The sequence below is a fragment of the Electrophorus electricus genome, chromosome 4, assembly GCF_013358815.1.
Source record: "Electrophorus electricus isolate fEleEle1 chromosome 4, fEleEle1.pri, whole genome shotgun sequence".
NCBI lineage: Eukaryota > Metazoa > Chordata > Actinopteri > Gymnotiformes > Gymnotidae > Electrophorus > Electrophorus electricus.
Genome location: NC_049538.1, coordinates 6,842,053 through 6,864,717, shown reverse-complemented (window position 1 = coordinate 6,864,717; position 22,665 = coordinate 6,842,053). Strand labels below are relative to the sequence as shown.

Below are 22,665 nucleotides of genomic sequence, written 5' to 3'. Positions count from 1 at the left end.
CGGAGGTTTTCTTTGGCTGTTCTTCAGTGATGGCGTAAGGACTATTTCCTCTTGTACTGAGCCCTGAGGATTAGATACATGATGTTGACCATGTTGTACTGGATCTTAATTGGCTGACGGTTATAATCCTATCCTGTGTGTGTGTGTGTGTGTGTGTGTGTGTGTGTGTGTGTGTGTGTGTGTGTGTGTGTGTGTCTTGTCATCTTGTGTAGTCTCCCCCCCCCCCCCCCCCCCCCCCCCCCCCCCCCACACACACACAGACACACACACCCCTACCTCTGTCACCTTGCTGTAAGCTGTAGCCAGGTCTTGTTTCCAGTCACTAAAGCAACACTGCTAATTAAAAGCACTCTGCTGCCTGTCTCGTTAGAATCGCACATTCCAGAACACACACTCTCGTGCGCGCGCACACACACACACACACACACACACACACACACACACACAATCTCTGTCCCCTTGAGGGAGGATAATGCCTGGGCACATGTGCCAGTTACTGTCCCAGTTCACTTGGTCTAGTCGCCCATGGACACACAACAGCCTGCCAGCCCCTGGGGGTGGGGGAGTCGGGGGGCGTCGACGATGGCTCTCCCTTCCAATCACAAACCAGTCTGAGTGACCGCTGTCTTTAGCCACAGCAGAGGAGGACCTTGGCTCTGACGTGCCGCACCGCTCCGCTTGCACACTCACAAAGCGGCTGGCAGCTAAGAGGCGGGATTAAGGGCTCAGATCAGGTTGCCTTTCATCCCGCCAAAAAAAAAAGTAGCAGGTTTTGCTGATGGGCCACTATGATGACGGAACAAAACCGTGTTCAAGTCGGGCAACTCCGCACCAAACCCCACCCCCGGCGCTTGTCTTTGGGCCCCGTGCCAAGCACTCCCGGAGCAGTTCGGCCTGAACAAATGCGCCTTTCATCCAGGCTGAATGCCAGAATGATTGTGTGAGAGTCTCTGATTTATTGCCCTTTTAAATCAGCTGTAGAGGAGATGCTTGGGCTTTCAGAGAGAGCTTCCAGCCACTGCGCCAAACCTCCTGATCCCCCCAGCTTGCCCAGGAACGATCGGAGCTGGCCTGGGCTCTCCTTCCCCAATCCGGAGATTGGCTCCTGCACCAAACGCCTTCCAAAAGCTCTTCCTGTTTCTCTGTTTTCCAGAAAAGATGTTGGCCTCAGACGGTTCTTCCCCAAGAGTTTGCTGGATTCGGTCAAGGTGAGTTCAGTCGAGGTGAATATTGGGTTCAAAGTGTGAAACATGACTCATCAGACCACCATGGCCACCCCCATTCAGACATACACCCACAATGCAACATAGGTATTAGCTTGAACACAATGAACCTTGGTGAAAATGGTATTGGTATTTTCAGCCAAATACTAGCTAGGTCACAGCTATAAAGCAGGTGTGAGAACTTGGAGGCAAAACACAGTGACACCGTTTGGGGTAAATCCATCTGTACTTAATTTGAAGTTCAGATTAGCGCTCGCTTTGGCCCAGATGGTTCTGGTTGAACGATATTACTACCATCCATCAGTTCTCGGAAGGCCGCGCGTCCGGTGAGGTTTGGTACGAAGCCTCGGGAAGTGCCGACTTGCTTGACGAGGTCAGCTGACAGTAGCATCGTTTCGGCCGGAGGGAGGACGCTCTCGGCATGTTCCTTCAGTCGACTGGCGCACACATTCCTTTCTGGTTGAGTTTCTGTGACCTGCCAATATGTTGATGGGTGATCTGCCAGTGCGTATTCCTCTGTCCCTGGCCGTGTTCTGCCATGACCATATGTCTCCTGGCTTCAGGGGATCTCCACAATGTCCGCTGGTTTGGATATTATAGCACTTTTGTGTCATATCTGGTCTATTCTTTTCAGTAACATACGCTTGGTTTGATTTAGATGTAGGAGCTTTGCTGATAGTGGCTTACAACCTGTGTGTGTGCGCGCCATACATGAAGACATAGCAAGCAATGCTACAATGCAAAACATACAGGCACAAATGCTCAGCCTTGAACTGAGGGTGTTGCCTGGCCTCAAAGGTCATCATTAAAAGTGTGTGTGTGTGTGTGTGTGTGTGAGGTGTTCTTTTACTGGGTCACTCCTCCTGTGCGCCTGGCCCAGATATCCACCCAACCCCCCTACCTCTATTCACCCCAGAGCAAGCAGGTGTGTGTTTAAAAGCAACACACCATCCCCCAAACCGCTTCTGTCAGCTAGCATATAGCCTTACATGCGCGTATATATATACACACACACACGCACACACACACACACACACACACACACGGTATACTCCACTTTTACTCCTTGTTTTGATTGTCTCTTTAGAGAATAAGAATCCAAACGTCTGATGTCTTGTAAGGATGCGTTGAGGCCCAGCTGATGCCACGTTTTTGCAGCGTGCGGGTGCTGCTCGTGCAGTGGCAGTAATGTGATTATACGTGGAGTTAAATCGCCGCCACCGCCGACATCTGTCCGTTCATAATGTCTGGCCACCAGGCCGAACACTGAGAATAATCAAATTAAGCCATGTACAAAATCATCACTCAGAGTGCAGAGTCATGAAGACAGTCGAACCGGACGCTTTAAACGACAGCTTGCATGATCTAGACCGTGTGTGTGTGTGTGTGTGTGTGTGTGTGTGTGTGTGTGTGTGTACATATGTGCGAGTGCATGAATGTGTGTCCATTCCAGAAATACCATTTTACCCCATCCCAATACCCAAAGCCATTAAATGTTTAGTGAAGAATTCCCATTAGGCTGTGCTCTTAGGCTGTGGCTGTCTGTCTGGTGGTCCATGGCTCTTCACGATTTAGCATCAGGGATGAGGTCATCCTATTGGGTCATACGTGCTCCACGTTGCAGCAGATGTGTTCAGGAGCACAGGGAGAGCTGATCTCATTCGTGTTCTCATTGGTGTCTCTGGTGGGAGAGCTGTACAATAGCTCTTCAGTGCCGGGTGTTCGTGGATCTCCACAAGAGCCGTCACAGTCTTGCGGAGGTGCTGCTTGGTGTTTCATGGTGAAGGCTTTCTGGGTTTGGCTTCACGCCTTGTCGTTCTGTTTGCTGAAGAAGACAACTGTAATGTGAACAATGACCTACCTTATTAAAGGGCATTCTGTCCTCCCCCCCAGAATGGTTATTACGAGCATCATATAACATCTTCTGAATGAACACACACAGCTATTACGGACACACTCATATTTTCTCTCTCTCTCTCGCTCTCTCTGTCTATTACGGAGTTTATATTTATACCATTGTGTGATGATAACGCATCTTCCCCAGTTTGCTGCCGAGCCGTGCTGAGCTGCCCCTCTACCGTGTGTGTGTGTGTGTGTGTGTGTGTGTGTGCAGGCCAAAACATTGCGGAAGCAAATTCAGCACACCTTTAAGCAGTTCGCCAACCTGAATGACGAGCAGAGCGTCCTCAAGTTCTTCGAGATCCTCACGCCCGTGTACAGATTCGACAAGGAGTGCTTCAAATGTGCTCTGGGGGTAGGTCCTGTCGCCACTGCCTGTGGAAGATGTTCAGTGACCCCTGCTGGACTTGAAAGGAACTTGATTAGCTAATGGGCTGTGCTTCTCTCAGTCATGGTTCTGAAATGTCAAGTCAGATTTAAGATCATGTTGATTTCTCTCTCTCTCTCCTTTTTAGTCCAGCTGGGTTATCTCGGTGGAGCTGGCTATCGGCCCTGGGGAGGGAATCAGCTACCTGACAGATAAGGGCTCAACGGTGAGCGCTTCCATCACCGTCCCGATCGCTTTGACTATGAATAAGTGTACACTGATCCCAGAACACCTATCACAGGGATTTCTGGTGATGGACAAACCCGAATAAAATCTCCAGGACCTCTACAGGGCTTGTGTCCCGTTTTGTTCCACCAGCTTCATGCACCTGTGTGTGTGCTCTCTGGTCTTTCAGCCGACGCACTTGGCCAACTTCACGCACGTGCAGAGCATCCAGTACTCCAGCGCAGAGGAGCGGGAACGCAAGGGCACGCTGCAGCTGGACGTGGCGGGTGCTGTGGAGGTACTCCCTAAAATAGTCCCGACAGAGGAGCGTCTTGTGTCTTGTGATGTGTACAGTACCGCTGGAGTATAATATACTCTACAAAAGTCTAGCCGTGCTGCACAGTACACGGCACGCCTGACCTTGAGTCTCCAGCAGACGTGAGGTGCCCTTTTTCTGAGCTCTAGACGTAGCTTAAGGCTGTACTTGTTCTGAACAACCCAGTGGTGGTTCCACACAGGAGAGCCGTGACGTGACCCGGGCTCAGCGGGGGAAAATGGCCTTCCGACTCCTTTTGGCCTGGGAGGCACTTTTGGCGTTGCGTGTCACACAAACTGCATACATTGCCTTTCTCTCTGTCTCTCTCTCTCTCTGTCTCTCTTTCTTCTTCACTCTAAGTGTGTGTGTGGGGGGGGGGGGGGGGGGGGGGTACATGCAGGGCAGTAGGGCACTTTAAGCTCTTCCTATGTCTCCTGCTGAAGACAATGGTGGTCATGGTATGGACAGTACAAGTAATGGACATGAGTGTGTATTTGCATGGCGCACGTTTGTGTAGAATTAAGGGCGTGTGTTGGAGCTGAGGGTCAGGGTGTGTCTTACTGGCTGTAGCCGCTGGGAATCGCAGTCCTAGCAGCAGCTGCTGTAGCACTGACATCATAACGATAGCTGAAACCGTTTAGCTAGTCCTACAGGGCTGCACGGACGATGACTCACTGTGTGACTGACTGTCTCCGCCTCCCCCACGACAGCCTCTCACCGTCTCCACGCCATCCTTCACCGACGCCGAGAACATGGCCGACCTCATCGACGGCTACTGCCGCCTTGTAAATGGAGTCTCCCAGTCCTTCATTATCAGGCCCCAGAAAGGTATGCTCACCACATGCTTCTCCTCTAGCCGTGTCAGGCTCGTCCGTTCCCGAAACGCCCACCCAGCACTACATGCTTACCAGTACAGGAACACAAGGCCATGCAACGGGACGGAAACGTTCTTGCTGCTAATTGTGTTTTCTTGCAAATAGTACTGATTTGTGATTGTGTTAAACGATTGGATTTCTGGTGTGGGGGCAGGACTAGAGCAGAGGAAAGGCTGTAGACAAAGGGATTTATGTAAGAATAAAAGACTGCAAAATTACAGTTGTTGATGCTGACTGTTTGATTTATTTTTTTGACCAACAGAGGGAGAAAGAGCACTTCCATCTATCCCAAAGTATGTCGGAACTGTCAAGCAAGCACGATGTCCTCATATTTATTAATAACCAAGTACATGTATTAAATCAGCATCACATGCACAGTAATTATTAGTTGGTGTAAAAATGGCTGGCTTAGTGTGCACGTGTTTGGAATAGGTAGTATTAACGTGGAATGTGAATTCAGAAAAGGATTTTAAGGCCTTGAGATCTGCATTAAACCTGCCCTACAGGGTTGGAAACGGTGAGAAGCGCTTAGAGGCAGTCCGGACGGGGGTGCGTGCCATCTCCGTATCGGGTAAGACCCTGTTTCATCCACACAGCTCACCGCTGTTTTGGTTTCGGTGATATTGTTGATATGGTGACATGTTTGAAGAAAAAAAGTGAGTGAACTAATGATGCCGTGTACCGCACCAAACGTGACTGAATTATGAGAAGTTGTTCGCCTTCATTTAAAGATGAGGGTGCAAGCTTTTTTTGTGTGTGGGTTTTTTGGGGGTTTTTTTTTGCCGTCGTAGGTAGGACGTCCTTGTTGGTTTAGTTAATTCGGTTTTTCAAGGTGAACTCTGCTTCTGTCAGCAAATGTTGGCTTGCGGTGAAGTGGCAGTGAGGGTGTCGAGGATAACTGCTGTGGTAGACGAGCGACAGGATGGGGTGGAGATGATGGGAGCGCAGAGAGAACGTGGCATCCAGACAGCGGTGCGCCGTGCCAGACGTGTGTAGCTGAGCTGCCTCGAGCTCAGCCCAGGAGCAGTACTGCAGTCGACGAGAGAGCAGCTCAGACGCTCCAGGGCTTCCTCGCGGGGAACGCTCCCTGTTCTCGGTCCTTTCAGGAGGCACCAGGCGTGTGAGAAGTTCGGGACTCTGGAGGATGTGCTGGCTTTTTTTCCCCTCAGCGTGTCACTGTCTCGCTAACGTCACTCTGCTCGTCTTTCAGTAGAGAGGGAGGGAGTTGGAGAAAGGAAAAAAGACGGAGGAGGGCGGGGCTAACGGCAGAAAGGGTTGAGAGGCCGAACGCAGGACATGCGGTGGGGTTGCACAGTGAGAGACGCTTGTGCAAAGGACCCGGGATGAGAACACTGAGATTGCGTGCGCGTGTCTTTCACCAACATGCCATTGCCTAGTCTGGTAATGAAGCTCTCAGTAGTTGGGTATAATATGTACTTTTAAGTACTCCGTTTTGTGTGTGTGTGTGTGTGAATTTACAAGCACTTCATCAGCTTTGGACTTGTCCGTGTGTTTAACAGCATTAGTGCAGTGCTTTTCATCTGCATCTGTTGCGCTTGAGCTGATGGCCTTGAGATCTTTGTCAGCTGTGATGTGTATCGTTTATAGTAGCCAATGTTTTCATGCCATCCGCAAAATCTGGAATTGTTCACACTTCACCTGCAAGATTGCTGTCCGGACGCAGTGTGGTGACGCACACTCTCTCCTCCAGCTCCCGGAGGTCGTGGCAGTCCAACAAGCTGTGCATTTTCCGTGCACTTGTTCGTATTTTGTTTGTTTGTTTGTTTGTTTGTTTGTTTTTTTCCCCTGTTCTCTTTTGATCTGTCTCCCCCCCCCCCACCATCTCCATCTCTTTCTCCACTGCTCTCCTCTCTCCTCTCTCTCTCTCTCTCTCTCTCTCTCTCTCCCCCCCATCCCGGAAGACCTTGCCACTCCGCTGTCGTCGAGAGCCCCGAGGGCTCGCCGCTTCCTCCTTCCTTTCGTCTTCTGCTCCCACAACTCTCCTCCTAAGGGTAGCCGGCGCCCGTGTGTGTGTGTGTGTGTGTGTGTGTGTGTGTGCGCGTGCGCATGCAGACTAACGCTCCCCTCTGCCCCGTGCATGCCACACCCACCCTCAGACCTCTGGCTACTCCCTTATAATGCTCCTAGCAGAGTCGTCACCTGTAATTTGGGTTAGGGAAGGGACCGGCGATATAAGAACCCTGTCTGTGATGAGGCTGTTGGCAACTCTGGGATGTTTTATTTTTGGCCATGTAATTCTTGGATGTGGTGTTGTAGCTTCTAACCTTTTTGTCTTTTTCAGTCTAGTTTTCTTGCCTCGACTTCCTTATCTGAACGTTTCATACTCATTTGCAGCGTCGTGTACATGTGTACTGTAGGGAGCAGGACAGCACACACCCAAATCATGGTGAGATGTGAACACAGTGCAGGCAGGCTCACTGTCGCCCGGTCAGTGGGATTTAATGACATCCCCCACCCCCCCGGTCTGCATCTTTTGGAAGCGCGCTCAGAGTTCTGCCTTTATTTTTCGTTTTTTCCTCTGTGCTAATTGCATTTTTGAGTTGAAGTCGGCTTTAAGCTGGTTTTGATGTTAACTGACAATTTACAATAACAGCTTTTATTTGGCCCTAAGTTTGTTTATCGGTAGTAACTGCTGTACAACTGCTGATGATGCCTGTGCACACGTAACTCGCCACTCAGGCTGTTTATTCAAAGAATTTGGACTAGAATAAAGCCAGCTGTTTACAACACTGCTTTGGGATTACCTCTGTCTTGGACAAGAGGTCACAGCAGGTGGCACAGTTTCTCTCGGAATGCCGTTTTGATTTTCTTCTTCGGTTCTTCTTTCTTCCACAATTCCTTCCTGCTCTGCCAGCGCCCCGTGCAGGTAGTGAAGCGTCCCGGAGGTCCTGCTGGTGTCGCTCTGTCCCGAGCCCCACACACTACTGGAGGCCACGTCAGCACTTCCCATTAGGGCCATTACTCCGGCTCGCGCCTGCCAAATCCCTCCTGTTGTGAAATGGGTTTGATTATCGTATCAGATGCTTTTGCAGTTCCTAAGTGCTGTCCTTTCATCCAGTGCCATCTGGGTTGTGGCTTTTGTTTTTTTTTTTGTTTGGTTTTTTTTTTCCCTTTTTTGTTAACCAACTAAAACATTCAACTCTTGTTTTGACATTTGGCCCACCTTCTCTGCCTCTATGGCTTGCCCTGATGGCCTCTGACTGGTCAGCTGCTGCAGGGGGTGTGGCCAGGATGCCTGCGTCTCCGTGTGAACATGAACATAAACTGTAACGGTTTTAACAGTAGAAAACAAACAGGGCTTGCTTGACAGGAATTTGTGTGGAATTCGAAAGTTGCAAGTCCACACCCAGGCATCGAAACCGGTGGAAAAACACCTGGCTTTAAACCTGGCGGTTTCCAAAATACCCAGCTGCAGTCACACTCATCTAGGGAAGGCAAATCGGGTCAAACCTGGCCAAAGACTTGACGTGAGGTTTCTGAAGCTTAGCGGGTGGTTTTCCCCCCCTCTCACGTGCCCCACGTGTCCACTGAGCCCGTGAACCAGCGTGAACTGTAGGTGGAACGCTGCTGGCCGCAACAACGTAACCAGCTCCAGGTCCAAATTCAGCCAAACCCCCACGCATTCCACCAGCAGCCGTTTCAGCTCGGCTCTACAGTCGTTTAATGAATCGTGGAAATACCCGAGCCATGGAAAAAATCCTTCTGTATTTCGGCACCTGCTTGCCATCTCGGCGCGGCGAGCATCTGTGCGATGTCGACCTCCACGTTGAGCGTCTTGTTGTTCTGAAGATGTTTGGATGCACTAACCTCTTTCCTCTCTCCCTGTCTCCCTTCTTGGCATGCTCTCCTCGGACCTCCAGAGGATATTAGTGGGGATGGTAAAGTTTGGCTTTTAATCTCTCTCCTTTCGGCTAATGCACTAAAGCTTTGAGTCGAGTGCTGGGTTTGACCAGTCATAGCAGCCTACTTTGAGGGCTTTTGTAGTTGTTTTCTGCATGGAGTTTTCGTGCGAACAGTGGCGTGCATGTTTAAGGTTTAAGATTCATCAACCAGGAGCCCGTGACTTGTCCTGTAGTGTACTGAAAAGCTATTGATGTACGTGTCCTCTACCCTAGCCCTCCACAGTACTTCTCTTCACACACCACTTCAAAGACTTTGCTTCGTAGTTCTTCATAAAACTCTGGAGTTTATTTAGAGCCTCTCTCTCTCTGTGTACTGCTGTTTTAAAAAGCTGGGCTGCTTTTACACGCACGCGCGCACACACCCAAAAAAAAAAAAAAAAAAAAAAAAAGCCCCCAGAAACTGACAACTATCGGGAACAGATGGCTAAATCAGTTTCTTGCCGAGACGGGGAGGGAGAAAGAAGGAGGAACAGAGGAGTCACTTCCTTCCTCTTCCCCACACGGCCACGCCACTGCTCCCTGTTTGCACTGGCAGCCGCGCGCGAAGACGGCGCCGCGCGCGACACCTGGTGCATGCGTGTGTGCGTCTGTGGCTCCCGCACCCAGCGGTGCGGGGGCTTCCAGGCTCGTGTTTGTTTCTGTGAGCGGAACTAGTTTCTGAAGTGGAAGAACACGCGGCCGCTTGCACTTTAGTCACACTGCTGGACACTGCGCCGACCTCGTGCTCATTAGTGCCTGTTGTCTCCCCACAGAAACGGACGATTATGCAGAGATCATAGATGAGGAAGATACCTACACCATGCCCTCCAGTAAGTGCCTAACTTGTTTGCTGTGTGTGTGTGTGTGTGTGTGTGTGTGTGTGTGTCCGTCCTTGCTGTATGCTGCCTGCACTCTCCTGGGACCCAGATGTTCCAGCCTCGGTCCAAAACTCTAGCGTGACTCGTCGGTCTCTGAGCTGGATCGCAAGCCCTTCATTTCATGGTGTGGCAGCCAGAGAGCTTTAAATTGTCTCGCGCGGGTCCCAGCGTGGGGCCGCGTGCTCTCTGGGAGCGCGGCTAGCCGTCTGAGTTGGAGCAAATAGTTCTCAGGCTCCTTGTGCTATATGCCCATTTATGTATATATGGCTCAGCGTGAAATAGGGGGAGGGGGGTGGTTCTTGAGAGAGGATGCATCTTGCAGCCCAGCTTGCTGCGAACACACGCACGCACACACGGGCTTGCATGCTTGTATCTGTATGTGAGCGAACGTGTGGGTGGTTGAGTGGGGGGGGGCGGGGGGGGGGTTGTGTGCGCACATTTATTTGTTTGCGAGCTGGATTATCTCTGAAACGTAATTTGGTGAGATTCTCTCAAACTACCAGGTTAAGATTTTTTGGTATTTGGTCTCACACAAAAAGGAACACACACGGCCATTAACATGCGCATACACTCTATTCGGCGCACACACTGTGACACAAGGACCGTTCTGCCTGCATGATGCACATCTTGGCTGTATTCACATCACACTCTACTGTTTGACCTGAAAGACTTACTGTGCGTCACTTAGTTGCATTGCATAGGTAATACCCTCTATATTTTTCACAGTCATCCATAATTAATGACCCTATTAATGGTCCGTCCCGTATACGTTAAGAATCTGCTTCATCAGTTCACCCAGTCAGAAGGCGTGTTGCTGTTGGGTGTACCAGGGCATTTCCTGCCCCTGTCATTTCTTCCTTTGCCTGTCTTCTTCATGCTGTCTGTGTGTCTTAATTCTGATTGGTTCTAAAAGCCAGCTCTCTCGCTTTTCTCCCTCCACTAATCACCCAGCCGAGGGCTATGGATTAGACGAAGGTAACCTCACTTCTCCTTGTTTCTCTCTCTCTCTCTCTCTCTCTCTCTCTCTCTTTTCTTTTGATGTCCCTCTTTCTTCTTCTGCTTGTGCTGCTGTGCCTGTGGTTTGGCTTGACAGGGCCGAGGGCCAATGCGAACGAAACATGTCCGAGTAAGAGAGACAACCCAGGATACACCAAGCCCAACCCCACCCCCGTAACTGTGGTAACGGTGTAGCCAGCGGGGGAGCTGCTCCTAGGTCCTAGCTCCTAACCACCGCGTGCTCGGTCGCTGCCGGCCCGTGTCACTCCGGCATGTTTATGACTCGGGCCATTTATGTAAAGCTTTATTGGTTTTCCTTCCCATCGTGCTGCAGTCAGAGTTTAACGGGAGTTGGGACTCTTCCACAGCTCATGTCCATAGCCCAAACCCGGCAATGAAAGCGTCAGCCGCGAGCCGACGTACTTCATCCCGCCGCGGCTGGCCACTGTGACTTGCAGCCTGCGAACCCAAAGCGCTACAGCGCGTTTAGCGCTAGTTCACATCCAGCCGTGGTAACTGGTGCCGTAAATAGAACAACTTTGCTCCCCTTCGTTTCCCAGCAGTTTTAAACCTCCCGAGCGCTGCTGCAGCACGGCGGTCCTGGACAGTCCGTAGCCAGAATGCGTGTCACCGCCTCGTGCTGTGGTGATGTGCCGCTCAGATTTGAAAGATGAAGCTTATTCCAGGGTCTGGCCGCAGCGTTACGAGCATGCTCTCGTCGTGGTCGCTTAGCGTTTGGCCTTTTTTGAGAGTTCTTTCGGCGCAAGCGTCTGTGTGCGAGAGTCACGTGTGCCGCTGGTGTTTTGTGCACGTGCAGCCCGGGATTATGAGATCCAGAGGGAACGCATCGATCTTGGCCGCTGCATTGGAGAGGGGCAGTTCGGAGACGTGCACCAGGGGATCTACGCCAGCCCGGTGAGAGCTGCTCCTCACTCGCAGACCCCTCCAACCCGAGGCTCGTGACCTCAGATATTGCAATTCACCAGAACTTTACTTTTGTTTTTTCATAGTGGCATTTCAACTCCTCATTTGTTGTAATTCTTTCCGGCCATGGTTTTGACAGAATCGCAAAGACCATGTGCATCACCAGATGGCCAGAAAGCCAAAGCTAAAAGACTGTCACACAGTCCTGGCTACAGTGCAAAACTCTGTTCTGGAGGAAAGACTTCATTTTATTTTAGTGGTTTATTTGTGTGTGCGCTTTGCAGGAGAACCCCTCTCTTTCCGTGGCAGTCAAGACATGCAAGAACTGCACCTCCGACAGCGTGCGTGAGAAGTTTCTGCAGGAGGCCTGTGAGTACAGAGCCTGCAACGTTCCACTTACCTGGGCCCGTTGATCAGTCACTACTGAAACCTCAGAGGAAGCAGGGCTTCTGTAACTGAGACATGCGTAGTGAAAAGCTTACCCAGAAAGAGGAATTGTGATACTGTCATCCTCTGGCTAGCATAGTTGAGGACCTTTAACCCAGAGCAGACAAGCGTATAGAATGGAAAATGTGTGCATGAAAATGCTCTTTGATTTTCTGTGCTGCAGTGACGATGCGGCAGTTTGACCATCCTCACATTGTGAAGCTGATCGGTGTGATTACGGAGAACCCAGTCTGGATCATCATGGAGCTCTGCACGCTGGGCGAGGTGAGACTGGGCCAAAACCATCTAGCAGCTGGAGTACTACAAACCCATACAGATTCTTTGCACTGAAGCTTCTTCTAATCCATCCAACTTTTATTCACAATATTTCGACGCCCACCGTGTGTGTGTGCACGTGTGTCGTGCGCGTGTGTGCGTGGATAGATAGCTCTCCATCCATCCATCCATATCTATCATTACGTCATACAGCTAATTTAGACTGCTAACAACAGAAATGTGGGAGCATACAAAAACAGTTAAAACGAGGTGACATTGTATTACTTCTACAGTAGAAGGGAGGGAGGATATGAAGAAGTGACTCTTGAAGTTATTGATGTTATTTACTTTCACATTTACATGTGACTTGAAGTATTTTTGCATATTTTCTTTAGCAAGCAATGGGTAGGCTACGAGTAAGCTCCCAGAATCCAGTGTCTTCACAGTGGTAAGGTCAAGCACATTCTAATGAAGACGACAGACCGATGTTTACTTAACAGTTCACGTGGAGCCTACCCAGAGTCTGAACAGTCTCTATTCTCATGCTTGGGACAGGAGAGGTTCACTCAGTAGAGTACTCGTGCGTGACCCCGGAGGTCATGCAGCCATGCCTTGGCTAAAGTTAGCTGGCTAAGCAGCTAGTTTGGACGTTGAATTTATCATTTTTGTTTTGATGCAGTAGGCATTATTATAAATGGACTGGAGTAAGTTACACGATTGTATTTGGACTGAATGAACAAATATTACTAGGGACTCACCATTAGTACACAGGAAGTAATAAACTACTCTGTAGTTCTGTTTTCAAAGCCACTTTCTGCTTTCACACAAATGGTGAAGCCCGCTGAGTGCACTGTAAAGGTTGGGGAAGATAAATCTGAACGTAGGTAACCCTAAGTAATCTGTCATGTAGAAACTAAACTATTTTGTGTTTCATATCAGTCATTCATATCAACAATCATTTTAGCACAGCTACACCAGCCATGTCAAAATAATATTTTCTGAATTTTCTAAATTGGGTTTAGTTTTGACAGATATTGTAATGTAAGCAATAAAAATGTTGCTTTTTCTAAAATAGAAACCAATTGGTTCATTTTAAGAGACCTGTTATGTTTTCTTTTGTGTATTGAACATTGCTCTTTAATAAAGCAAAAGTGTTTCTTATCCAATTATTTGATCAATCGATGAGATAAACGATAGAATACTCAGCTACTAAAGTAATCTACTTAAGCAGCTCTAGTTTTGATGATCGGGGATCTTAACCAATGAGGTCACTTGTGTTGTCTGTGTATAAAAGGCGTTATCTAAAATGACAACATCGTAATTAATGGAACTGCTGCTTATTCCCCCTCTCTTTAGTTGAGGTCATTTTTACAAGTAAGAAAATACAACCTAGACTTGGCAACGCTGATTCTGTTTGCCTACCAGCTGAGCACGGCCTTGGCCTACCTGGAGAGCAAGAGATTTGTGCACAGGTGAGTGACCACGTCCTCTGACCAATCAGGCGCTTGGCTTTGTACAAGTCCCCGCCCCAATGAAGTCATTTACTGTTTTGTTGTTCTATTAAAACTTTTTATATATATGTGTGTGTGTGTGTGTGTGTGTGTGTGTGTGTGTGTGTGTGTGTGTGTGTGTGTGTTTTTAGGGACATTGCTGCCAGAAATGTCTTAGTGTCTTCCACAGACTGTGTAAAACTTGGAGACTTCGGACTCTCCAGATACATGGAGGACAGCTCGTACTACAAAGGTAATAGTGTTTTAGAAGTCAATTGTAAGTCAACCATGGAACATACCATTTCCTAGCTTTGGAACAAAAAATAATTGCTGGTTTTTAGGATATAGCACCCTCTGGTGGTTTGGAAAACACTGCCCCTGTGAACAGCCAAGTGAGCTGTAGTTTTTATTTCGTAGCCTCCAAAGGCAAACTGCCAATCAAGTGGATGGCACCAGAATCCATAAACTTCCGTCGTTTTACCTCAGCCAGTGATGTGTGGATGTTTGGTAAGTTCTAGAAATGTTTGCTTACCTTTTTGCAGCATGGGGAATGCGTAAACTAACGAAGCCAGTGATATTTTCCAGATATCTAGGCTTCTTAGTCACCGCTTCCGCTCCCATAGATATCCCACTTGCTTTTTTCCTTCTCTCTTTCCACACGCTCTCACTCTGGATCTCTCTCGCCTTCTTCCCAGGCGTGTGCATGTGGGAGATCCTGATGTACGGGGTGAAGCCCTTCCAGGGCGTGAAGAACAACGATGTGATTGGGCGCATCGAGAACGGCGAGCGGCTGGCCATGCCCCACAACTGCCCCCCAACCCTCTACAGCCTGATGACCAAGTGCTGGGCGTACGACCCCAGCAAGAGGCCCCGCTTTACGGAGCTGAAGACCCAGCTCAGGTTAGCCCTCTTCCCTCTGTCCACCAGATATGGACACACGCACATGTGGGTAAAACTCTTTTAAAAGGTGAATTATGGGAATCACAGACATGTTATGCCTTTGGTAGAAATAGTGTTACCGGAAGGGGTGCTGGGCTTACTATCGACCACCAGGGGCCGCTCTTTTACTGATTAAATGCAAAGGCTATTTTCTGCGTGTAAAGAGCCTTGAGCTCTAATATTAATTGCGATGCACGGGACACAAAGACCAGCAGTTGTTTTTGGCGAGACCCTAACCGAGGAGGTCGACATGGGGCAGCTTCCCTTCCACAGGCCCCACCCCCCAGTGATGTCACTAAGGAAAAGCACCCAGGATGGTCCGTCTCCCTGACGGGGGTCTGTGCAGTGCCGCTTGGCCCAGTGCCAGGGACTGTGTGGGGTGGGGTCAGGCAGCCGAGGGGCTTGGTTGACTGTGTCTGCACAGTCGACACCGGGCCAGGGCTTTGGTCACACATCTGCCAAGAGCAGGTGAGAGGTGGTGGGGGAGAACGCCAGACGTGCTGAGCCCTCCTCACAGCCCGGGCTTAGAGCTGTGTGGAGGGATTTTCTGTTTCAACTGAAAAGAAAATGGTGGAAAGTAACAATTTTGAGTATATTGCTGTATTTTTATTTATTTCTTTTTTTTAAATATGCCTCTCTCTCTCTCTCTCCCTCTCCGTCCCCTCCTTGCAGCACTATTCTGGAGGAGGAGAAGGCCCAGCAGGAGGAGAGGCTGCGTATGGAGATGAGGCGTCAGGTCACAGTGTCCTGGGACTCAGGCGGCTCAGACGAGGCTCCGCCCAAAGTAGGCGGCTCCCAGCCCCACCCTCCCCCTCCAGCCACACCCTTACAAGTTAAACACACAACAAGCAATTAACTCGTCATCTTAATGTTATTTGCTGCAGCCGCATCAAAACAAAGACTTTTGTTTTGCGGGCAAACATAAGGCTCTTATGTAGCGATCATACCAGAGTTCTCTATATCTGTACATCTAGTCTCTCCATGTATGACGTAGAGGGTAAGCTACGGCAGTGCCCAGATGGGTGGGAATCACGATTTCCCCCTGATGGCCAGATCAGGCTCTGTGCAGTGAAACGGCAGTGTGCTTTGGCAGGCCACGCTTCCTGTCTGTCCATCCCGTCTCTTCCATGGTCTTTAAATGATAAACGATGTTTCTGTTGAGTTTGTCATCCAGTTGTTTTGAGTTAATCACATTAGGCTGGAGGCCTGCAGGTTTTACGCAATGCATCATAGTGTTGGGAAATTCTTCTTTACGCTTAGCGAACGTTGCCTCCGGGCCACCATCTTAAATAACGTTTTTGCTATTTTCAGCATCTTCTACATCTAACAGGAAGTGAATAACAGTATTCAGCAGGGACAGAGTTTAGCGCAGCGCAGCGTTTCTAAACCTCCTCCTGTTCCCCACAGCCCAGCCGGCCCGGTTACCCGAGCCCCCGCTCCAGTGAAGGTTTCTGCCCCAGCCCCCAGCATGGCAGCCAGCACAACCACTACCAGGTGACCGCACTGCACGCCAGGCCCAGGCCATCAGCTGGGGCACCCCGCTCCACAGCCTGGACCTGTAGAGAGAGTGTGTGTGAGTGAGAGAAGGGTGGTGGTGGTGGTGGTGGTGGTGGTGGGGGGGAGTGTGCGATGGAGCGCAAATTGGAGGGTCTCACGGTCTCGCGAGTGTAACTGTGTGGTTTATACCACTGATGGATTGGGGTGGCTGGAGATCTGCTGTTTTATCAGCTAGAGTATTTATGCCAAATCTGCTCCCTCTGGAATCTAGAAGAGGAAAAACATCTGCTGTTCTGGAGGTTTTGGCTCCACACAGCACGTCTGAGTTCATTCTTGACCCGCGTGTCATTTTGCTAAAGGTCTCCAGTTACCCCGGCCCTCACGCCATGCCCTCGGTGCCTGGTGGAGGGTACCCAGCCCAGGCCTCTGTTCTGGACGCGCACGAGACCTGGAACCACCACAGGCAAGACGTGCCATTGTGGTCACCTAATGTGGAGGTGAGTGGGTGTGTTTGTCCACACACTGGGTAGACATGTGTTGACTTTGAGTTTCTTTGTTTGTTTTATATCACTGTTATTATTTGAAGATGAGATTTCTGTATTGATGGGCTTTAGCACTAGTGTGTGTGTGTGTGTGTGTGTGTGTGTGTGTGTGTCAGGATGGGAGTGGTGTGGACATGCGGGGGCGGGGCCACCTGATGGAGGAGAGGTTGATGCTGCAACAGCAGCAGATGGAGGAGGACCAGCGCTGGTTGGAGCAGGAGGAGGGATTCCTGGTACCGTCTGCTTGCTTTGGCATGCTCAGTCTCTCTCTTTTGCTCTCTCTCTCCACATCTAGACCAATACATCTCGTCTTAGTTCTTTTCCTGACACAGAAGCTACTCTTAGCACTTTTCCGCTGGCATGGTGCCCATGTTGGTCTCCAACAGTTCCAGCTTTTGCAACATAACAGACCTGTGACACCAGCGGCGAAAGGACAGAGCCTTGGCGTCACCATGTAAGGTTGTTTACTCTTGTCTCATCCATTTACAACTGAAATCACGAGAACCGCAGCAAAAACAGCAGCAGTGAATCATCAGTGGAACTGAAAACGCTGAGAAGCGTTATTCTAGATGCAAGATTTGCAAATGAAGATTGTGTGCCGCCATGTGGTTTTATACGAGGTCTTCTGACTCCTGTCTGTGGATCAGAGAAAATCCACTTCCAGATACAGAATTGTTGGGCTTTCAAACCAGTGAAAACGCTGGTCCGTTCTTAAAAGGTTCACGAGTTCATGGGAACCAGCTTCAGCACGAGCACCAGACACCATTTTTGTGTGCGTGTGTGTGTGTGTGTGCGCGTGTGTGTGTGTTCGCCATCGATAGGGTCTGTTGGGTTTTATCCGGAGAGGGAAAAAGATGGAAGGATATTTTGCTGTTGCACACATTAACCGGCGTGAAAAACAAAGTTGTAAATTCGGCAGGTGTGATGTGCACAGAGCAACCTGGAACAGGCTAGGAACAGGCTGGCCCCAGCTCCTGGCCCCTGTACCCCAAGCCCTCCTGTCTCCTCCATGTTAACAGTCTGAAGCCATTTAAGAGCCCTTGGCCCATGCAGCGTGTTCCTCATGTGCTTGGCGGTGTGGAAATACCATGCCTATTTTTGGTCGATAATCATGGCTATTTTCCTCTTAAAGAAACCCTCTCCACCAGCTTTGAGCTCGGAGACGCAGCCGTCTCCAGGTTCCAGCAGCCGGAGCCCAATTCGCCTGCTCGTCATGTCACCGTGGTGAGGCAATGCCAGAAGGCGTAGTTGGCCGCTCGTTAACGGTGCTGTAATCTGACTGCCAGCGTTTTGGGAAACCTGTGGAAAATCCCAGTGGCCTTGCTGACAGTCGTATGAATCTGAAAGCCGTGCGGCCCTACTGTTGTCTTCCTCGCTCAGCTGCGTTTTTTTCCTGGGATGAGACCATCAGTGAGACTGCTGTTGAAGAGGCAGTATTGCGCGTAGCTGAGTGGTATTCCGAATTGCTGCGGAGCTCTTCTGCGAGCTGCCACATTTGGCCGTGCGAAGGAGGTTCTTGTAAAAACTGAGGGGGAGAGACGCGCAAGAACAGCAGGAAGTGCTGGATATAGCGGGGCGGAAAAAAGAAGGAAACCTGAGGGAAAGTGAGGAAGAGTAGTGGTAAAGAGAGAGAGAGAGAGAGAGAGAGTTGAGGGGTAGATCGAGGGAGAGTGAGAGCAAGGGGTAAAGTGAGAGAGGGAGAGAGAGAGAGAGGGAGAGAGTGGGAGAGAGGGAGAGTGAGAGAGGGAGAGGGAGAGAGGGAGAGGGAGAGAGAGAAGGGGGGGTGGGGGGAGTGGTCTGGCTGCATGTGTGTTGAGCGCGCTCCAGTCGTGTTCATTTAAGCAGCGTTCCAGTAGGGAGCCGGAGCTCACTGCCTCTTCCCCGGCTTCGCTGATGGAACCTCAATCCCCTCGCGCCCTCCTCACCGTGGCCAGGGCGCGCTCTGCTCCGAGGATGCACCTTTTCAAGTCCTGCCTCGGAAAACCGGTACTGCTGTCTTCCTGGGGCTTCCTGTCTGTGGTCTTAGACTGGATTCTGGATCCTGAGGCACTGGCTTTGTGGCATATTATGGGATGTTTGCTTGTAAAAGTCTCCAGATAGTAGTTAAGGGAAAAGAAAAGGTTTTGGGCGCTTTGTTTACAAGGCCTGGTGTCCTACTCTGTGGTGACGTCGTAGATGTAGGATAAAAAGGACATAACTAGGAAGTCCTCAGAATAACTGGCGGCAACATATTATCTGTGGGGTCTTGGAGAACTGTGCTAGTTGTGTTTCTTATAGCGTGTGTGTAGTGGTAATCTTAGGACAGCACTGTTTACAGAAACCTACCAACTGAATTGGGATGTATAACTGCATGAAGTGGAAGAAGTGACCACATGTTTGTTTCTGCTGCTGTTTGTGCCCAGAAGCCAGAATCCAGGAACTCCAGGGGCAGCATAGACAGGGAGGACAGCGCCCTCCAGGGGCTGGTGAGTTTCCTCACCTCTCTCTTTGCACTTGTGCGCGCACACACACACACATACATATACACACACACACACACACACTCCTTTTAGTATTACTATTCCACTTGCACCATGAATTCCAGAAGCTGGTTACCGCACAATGAAGATGGCGTGTGTATTTGTGGGGGGAATAACCTTTGGGCTCCAGCCCCTCCCCAGCAGAGGTGTGGTGGCGTGGGTGGGAAGAGGGCACAGGCAAACAGGGTGACGGTGGGAACAGAAGCCACAGGCAGCCATTTATCATGCCATCATCTCCACTGGGAAAACCAGCGTCAGCTCAATGGCACCCACAAAACCAGGCCCATTTTCTCCGAGTAATTACAGAATTGTGTACGGAACACATGGCGGAAGGCAGGAAGCAACAGGGAGAAAGTGAGCGCGTTGGGAAGGGAACGACTTGGAGAGGGAGTGCTTTTGCCCAAGTACCTCGGGATGAGCTGCACATTCTTTCCCACCACCTACCCACAATTCCACGGTGGTCAGCGGCAAATGTCGCAGCAAGCCAAGGCCAGTGAGCCGCTCTCTAAATGCTGCTGTTTCTCTTTCTGTGTTCTTCCAGACGGCTAACCAGCACATATACCAGCCTGTGGGCAAAGCAGGTAAGCGTTCCGCCACCCCCGGGCTAGAAGTGCCTGAGCTGGCATTTCTGAAACCAACCTGAAACTGCTCTGTGTTTTTCTTTCGATCATAAGCAACTATTTAATTTCAGGTTTACTCAGTTGCAAGCAGGGTTATGTCTGCAACTTCAGAAACGTCTGTGCGGCATTTATGAGCGAGTAATGTATTTAGTCATTATAAAGTACATAACTATGAACTTCAAATAAAGTGCTGGGAAAGTTCCCTTCCAGCGTCCAGCAGAGCTATGAATGCGGCTGTTCTATAAAAAGAATTTACCATCTCTCTTAAGAATAAGAATAATTATCTGGGATAAATGCATTGAACATTTATGTAAGATGCACACATGATTCTTACATGTTGTTGTTCATGGAGTTGTCGCTAACTGTCCGCCTCTGCATTCTTTTCCCCACCCAGAGCCCGTCGCCCCACCTAAGAAGCCCCCTCGTCCGGGAGCCCCAAGTCACTTGGGCAGCCTGGCCAGCATCAACCCAGTGGACAGCTACAACGAGGGTGTGAAGGTACAGTGGCCTTCAGGTGACACTCCGGGAGCATGGGACCAGCGGCCACGCCCGCGGTGACCCATCGAGCCCCTCCTGACCGCGCTGCGTCAACTGCTTGCCAGCCTGAAAGCATGCGCTTTGGCTCACCTAATTTTCACATCACGCGTTACCCCCCCCCCCCCCCCCCCCCCCCCCCCCACAAATTTACTTTAAGAATGTCTGCCTGGTCGTTCTGCTGCCGAGTGAGCACTCAAGCGGAAGAGCTCCAAGAAGTAGCTGGGAATATGAGGAGAGCAGCGCAGGGATCTGGAAGCGTGTCAGTGTTTCCCCACGCTCCCCTCCACCAGCCGGCTAAAGTTGCCGCATGTCAGCAGAACAGGGGAAGGCCATGACCCAGGCAGAGAGGCCTCAGGGCCCCTTCCATGGCATGCGCACACACACACACAGACAGATTCCCATACATGCGTATTCTCTCACACACACAATGCGTGAGACACAAGTTTGTGGGGAGCTGAGTAAACAGAACCCTCGGGTGCGGTCGCCCTCTCCGGGAAAGAACGCTCTCGGCCAGCCACCCCCCTTCCTGAGCGCTAACCCCCAGCATTGTGCGTTAGTTTGGGGGGGGGGGGTTTAATAGGGGTGGGGGTGAACTGAAGATCGTCCCGACCGTTTTAGGCAGCACGAGGGGCCACGTGTTTTGATGAACGACGCCATTTCACAGCTCCACTGCGTTTCTGTCCTGCTCGGCCCAAGGAAAGCAACTTTCTTTGGTAGAGAAGCAGAGCCATCAGGCCCCTCCCACCCCAAGGATGTCTCGGATTTCTTTTAATTACACGAGCACAAGTGATGGGTCTGGATCCAATTTTACACTGGAAGTGTCTGAAACAGCCGCACACCACCATGCCTTGTAATCAGAGTGGAAACTCCTGCCCCCTCTCACTGCAGAATTCCAGAATATTCCACATGCACCTTTTTCTGCCGTGTTTGGGAATATTTGCATGTACCTATTTTTACTCTCATTTTTTTTCTTGGCATCATTAATTCTTTGTTCCTGTTCTGTTTCCCTGCATCCCTCCCCATCCCCTCCCCTACCCTCACGCTCACCTGCTTTGTACCACACACTGTCGTTGCACGTAGCCCTGGCGGGTAAGGACTTTGTGTGTGTGTGTGGGTGTGTGTATGTGTATGGGGGGGGGGGGGGCGGTCAGTCATGTGTGTAGATCAGTTGTGGTCTGATGCTCTCACACTCGTGCATGTTGTTAGGGTAGAGAAAAAGTTCTTAATAGCATTACAGACATTATAACTCCACTATACTGCTACACCCAAAATGCTGTTTCTTCTGTTTGCACTCATGTAATGAGGGTGGGATTACAGTTACTATAGTCATTTTGCTCACAGTAGTTACAGTTCTAACCTTAGGATCAAATTAAAGGTACAGTAAGTAAAACATCTCATTTAACCTTCAAAATATTTAAGAAAAGACAATGGTCCCTGGGCTTGGAAATGGTTTCCGGTTATGCCTGGGTTCACAGATTATGCATTCAAATGACATCACAAGACGTCATCCGAACCACAAGCAAGGAAAATGTGAAATGCTACTTACTGTACATTTAAGCTAGAAATATGTGGTGTCCCTTAAGCCCTGCTAATGGTTGTGTTTATCTGTGTGCACGTTTCTGTCTGTCTTATTTTATAGCACATGGGGTTTGGCTTCGTTCTGTTGACCTTTATTTAAGAAAGCCAGTATCATATTTTGACTCATAATATTTGGGTAATATTTTACTTATCAGTCCTTCCTAACAGAGACTTGCCTATTCTAAATTGTCACATTTCGTCCTCTACGCTGTGAAGTGTGGTTTAAAGATGAAATTACATTATTTTTGAAGCCATCTTATAATAGAGTACAACGCTGCCATCTTGTGTTATGATCCAAGTACTGACCCTCTTGAACTTGTCAGTTGTGCTGACTTCTAAACTGAATGCTGCCCTCTAGTGACATAAAATAAACACAGCCACTTCAGTCCATGCAAGTGCTGTAGTGCTTATTTCAGTTCTCCGCTGTCCTTCCTCCAGATCCAGCCACAAGAAATCAGTCCGCCTCCCACAGCGAACCTCGACCGCTCCAACGACAAAGTGTACGAGAACGTTACAGGACTGGTGAAGGCCGTCATTGAGATGTCCAGTAAAATACAGCCTGCTCCGCCCGAGGAATACGTGCCCATGGTGAAGGTAAAGGAATCATGACCCTTCCCTGGAAATGTGCTTTCATTG

At 49.9% G+C, this 22,665-nt stretch overlaps 1 protein-coding gene across 13 annotated transcripts in view; it reads left to right on the top strand.

Annotated features, from left to right (window-relative positions):
- ptk2aa (protein tyrosine kinase 2aa) overlaps nt 1-22,665 on the top strand; it is a 65,676-nt gene that overhangs the window by 41,336 nt on the left and 1,675 nt on the right. For 2 of the 13 annotated variants that reach the window (XM_027030889.2, XM_027030883.2), the window contains exons 8-33: nt 1,154-1,208; nt 3,337-3,477; nt 3,638-3,715; nt 3,905-4,012; nt 4,741-4,858; nt 5,168-5,198; nt 5,412-5,476; nt 6,828-6,917; nt 9,581-9,637; nt 10,637-10,660; nt 11,499-11,596; nt 11,890-11,974; nt 12,216-12,316; nt 13,664-13,779; nt 13,950-14,050; nt 14,215-14,304; nt 14,493-14,697; nt 15,409-15,520; nt 16,144-16,230; nt 16,593-16,730; nt 16,892-17,008; nt 19,178-19,240; nt 19,836-19,875; nt 20,309-20,412; nt 21,532-21,540; nt 22,468-22,623. In XM_027030889.2, the coding sequence (XP_026886690.2) occupies nt 1,154-1,208; nt 3,337-3,477; nt 3,638-3,715; nt 3,905-4,012; nt 4,741-4,858; nt 5,168-5,198; nt 5,412-5,476; nt 6,828-6,917; nt 9,581-9,637; nt 10,637-10,660; nt 11,499-11,596; nt 11,890-11,974; nt 12,216-12,316; nt 13,664-13,779; nt 13,950-14,050; nt 14,215-14,304; nt 14,493-14,697; nt 15,409-15,520; nt 16,144-16,230; nt 16,593-16,730; nt 16,892-17,008; nt 19,178-19,240; nt 19,836-19,875; nt 20,309-20,412; nt 21,532-21,540; nt 22,468-22,623 (2,389 nt within the window). The other 11 variants (XM_027030884.2, XM_027030888.2, XM_027030886.2 and 8 more) reach the window with 11 other exon arrangements.